General features: G+C 40.4%; 1 protein-coding gene across 3 annotated transcripts in view; it reads right to left on the reverse strand.

Annotated features, from left to right (window-relative positions):
- Nucleotides 1-4,019, reverse strand: part of LOC122557335 (zinc finger MYM-type protein 3-like) — a 113,656-nt gene that overhangs the window by 88,459 nt on the left and 21,178 nt on the right. For all 3 annotated transcript variants that reach the window (XM_043704936.1, XM_043704937.1, XM_043704935.1), the window contains exons 2-3: nucleotides 2,826-2,896; nucleotides 2,640-2,706 (exon numbers count right to left, since the gene is read on the reverse strand). In XM_043704936.1, coding sequence (XP_043560871.1) covers nucleotides 2,640-2,706; nucleotides 2,826-2,896 — 138 coding nt within the window. The remainder of the gene's footprint in view (nucleotides 1-2,639; nucleotides 2,707-2,825; nucleotides 2,897-4,019) is intronic.

Genomic DNA, 4,019 nt, shown 5'->3' on the forward strand with positions numbered 1-4,019 from the left:
TTGGAATATTGCGTGCAATTCTGGTCTCCTTCCTATCGGAAAGATGTTGTGAAACTTGAAAGGGTTCAGAAAAGATTTACAAGGATGTTGCCAGGGTTGGAGGATCTGAGCTTCAGGGAGAAACTGAACAGGCTGGGGCTGTTTTCCCCGGAATGTCGGAGGCTGAGGGGTGACCTTATAGATGTTTACAAAATTATGAGGGGCATGGATAGGATAAATAGACAAAATCTTCTCCCTGGGGTCGGGGAGTACAGAACTAGCGGGCAGAGGTTTAGGGTGAGAGGGGAAAGATATAAAAGAGACTTACGGGGCAACTTTTTCACGCAGAGGGTGGTACGTGTATGGAATGAGCTGCCAGAGGAAGTGGTGGAGGCTGGTACAATTTCAACATTTAAGAAGCATTTGGATGGGTATATGAATAGGAAGGGGTTGGAGGGATCTGAGCTGGCTGCTGGCACGTGGGACTAGATTGGGTTGGGATATCTGGTCAGCATGGATGGTTTGGACCGAAGGGTCCGTTTCCATGCTGTATATCTCTATGACCACGTGCTGCCAAATGGACTAGATTAAGTTACGATATCTGGTCAGCGTGGACGAGTTGGACCAAAGGGTCTGTTTCCATGCTGTACAACTCTATGACTAAGAGTGACATGCTTATTCCACCCCTCTATTTTCTGCCTGTTATCCAATGTACTTTAATTCTGCTTAACAACTTCCTATGGAAACTCTATGAAGCAACTTCTGAAAGTCCAAGTATATATATTATGCTATCAGTTTCCTTTTACCAACCTTAGTAAAACCCTCAATGATTTCAACAAGTTCACCAAATATAATTTCCTAATCACAAATCTATGTGGTGTCCAACTATCATTATTATCAGAGTTCTGTTTATCACTTATTCTTCATAATGGCTTCTGATATTTTCCCTACTCCTTGTGTATCAACTAACAAATCTGAAGTTCCTTGTTTTCTTTCTTGTTCTCCTATTAAATGGTAGATGACGTTTGCTCGATTACAATCCGCAACTATCAGAATCTATAGAATTTTGTAAGATGATCACCAATATATCAACTGTCAGGTCCCAGTGACTCATTAACTTTCAGCCTTAATGACCAAAAATGATTAGTGTATCCATTAGCCTATCCAAGTGATACTTCTTAGTGACGTGCAGCATTATTTGTCCCTTCACAAATGTGTAAAGGGTTCGTGCTGCAGCCTCTGTGGTGAAGGTTGACTGTTCATCTTCACACTCTTCTGAAATGCAGATACGTAATTCCATGATTACATTTTAAAGTAAAATTCCTGATTTCAAGAACTATAAAGCCATCATCCCTCTCCACAAACCCTCCCACCATCGTTACTTTATATACAATCTCAATTTCTCAAATCTTTAGGAAACTACAGGAGATTTGTGCCTTGTATTTTGGACTACATTGGAAATATTCATCGCCTGCAGCTACATTTCGCTCAGAAGAAATGGGCTCGAACAGTATTTGGCAAAAATAAATACAAACACGTTCTATATCCTTGCAATGATCTTTTAAAAAATATTTTTTGGAAAATATTCAGTTGCTACATTGTGCAAAAAGTGGAGAAAAAGTGTGTCTAAATCAACGAAACAAAGCTAAAATTGATACTATAATAAATAATTCACATATTAATATGCTAAATTAAATGGAGTCTCAAGCTGGACAAAGCCATGCCAAAAAGCAATATGCACAGCATGAAATAAATAAGCAAGTTATCAGCTTCCTCATGCTTTCATAATATTACAAAATTCTCTTTGCAGACATCATTATCATGTATATGGTTGCCATGCTGCCTGACACCCATGCCCTGACAGGCTTGATGGCACATTTTACTCTTAGTATTAGAATGCAAAGATAACTTGGGCACAGCAGTGAGAATTTGGGTAGGGAGGATCATAAGACACCCCAAAAAAAGTCTTGGCAATTTCAAATGTACAAACTTGCAACTAGTTTTCTTTGATTCACTTTGCACAGGTAATCCCTTTGGACAAGTATAATCAGAAGAGTATCCACAAGGTTGCAGTCTCCTACAGTTTCACTAGCAATTCAATGAGTATTTCATATGGACTAACAGTACATTTGAACAGAATTGCAACAGTCTACCTCTAGACAAAAGCCCATGCTTCACTATCCTACTCTAAGTTCTCGCCATCATTTTTTCCAAGGACTAACTTTCGAAATTGATTTTATGATAGGCCTCTAAAAGCCTTCTGTCTCTCATAATTCAACTAATCCATAATGCAGACTGTTCACGCCCTCATACAAATTTCAGCATGCTTGCCGAGCTCCAGTTCTTAAGGTACCAGTCTCCAGTTTTAACTTGCGACCTGAGAAGATTATAAATATCAATCATAATAGCCCCATCTCCTCACACCCCAAACACATGAAGGGATGATTTTCTAGTCATTACGACTAGGTCTCTCAAAATATCTTCCTCAACCACACTAAATTACTAAAACTCATCTTCAAACACATTTAAAAATCTCATTCATAATGTACATCACTGGCCTCTGCCTGCAATTATTTCACCAAGTTGCTCGTGTTGCAATCTCAAAATGGTCAAATATGTTCTTCAAATATATGGTAATGCACAATACATGTTTCTCTTACCATTTGCTTTGTCAGAAGATGAACAATTTTCTCTTTTTGAAGATTTTTGGACGATTTCCTTAACCTCCTGCAACACAAGTACAGTATGCTCCATCATTATCAGCCATGATATTACTTCATAAACAGCTGGAAATAAGAAATGTTTAAACTGTATTGTGCAGGTGAACAAAGACAAAGTAAACTTACTGTGTCCTTATCTGCTTGTTCAGCATTGTCACTAGTTGCATCAGTTTGACAGTGAGACATTTTCACTTTAACTGCAAAACAGAAAAAAGAACATTAGCCTTCCACTTCTCAATTCAGAACTAATGGACAGATGACCACTCAATGGTGTTATAATGAATTTTCAATTCAAATCTATTACAAAGGTAAAAAGGACAAAATACTGTCAGAGGTCAAGCTCTGAGTCCATCCACTTCAGTTTGAAAAGTAGAAAAACTGCAAAAAAAAAAATTCAAGAGGCAATTTACATTTTGTTTTAGCTTTCAATACATATTTGAAATTAGAGAAAACCACCGAATAGTCACTAAAAATTCTTAGACAGCAGTACAGACCCAGAACAAGGCAGGTAAAGAACACACTAAGGTGGTATAAAGATAGGGTTAGGAACAATCAACAAAGGACTAACTAATGCAGTCTGATTGCATAAATTTCTGATTTTTTTCATGCTGTTCACATGCCAGTATCCTCACACAGAAGGCAGGCTAGTTCCAGATTTTATTGTACTGTTCTTTGATCAAATGGCCCTGTCAAAGTACACCAATGTTTGCAAATGCCTTACTATTTAGGCAACATAATATGGCTGACTATGAATCTGATTGGCGAAAGCGAGGCCTGCAGATGCTGGAAATTAGAGTAGAGTGTGTGGTGCTAGAAAAACACAGCAGGTCAAGCAGCAGGAAAATCGACGTTTCGGGCAAAAGCCCATCATCAGGAATGAGACTGGGAGCCTTGGAGGTGGAGAGATATATGGGACGGGGTGGAACTGGGGGAAAAGGTAGCTGAGAGTGCAATAGGTGGATGGAGATGGGGATAAAGGTGATAGGTCGGAGGGGAGGGTGGACCTGATAAGTGGGAAGGAAGATGGACAGGTGGGACAGGTCATGAGGGCAGTGCTGAGCTGGAAGGTTGGGGTGGGGGGTGGGTGGGGGGGAGGGGCGGAACCTCTGACCTATCACCTCCATCCCCACCCCCACTCACCTATTGTGCTCTTTGCTACCATCCCCCACCCCCAACTCCCTCTCATTTATCTCTCCACTCTGCAGGCTCCCTGCCTCTATTCCTGATGAAGGACCTTTGCCGGAAACATCAATTTTCCTGCTCCTCGGATGCTGCCTGACTTGCTGTGCTTTTCCAGCACCACTCTGATCTAAACTCTGG

This window comes from Chiloscyllium plagiosum, chromosome 15 (genome assembly GCF_004010195.1).
Source record: "Chiloscyllium plagiosum isolate BGI_BamShark_2017 chromosome 15, ASM401019v2, whole genome shotgun sequence".
Classification (NCBI taxonomy): domain Eukaryota; kingdom Metazoa; phylum Chordata; class Chondrichthyes; order Orectolobiformes; family Hemiscylliidae; genus Chiloscyllium; species Chiloscyllium plagiosum.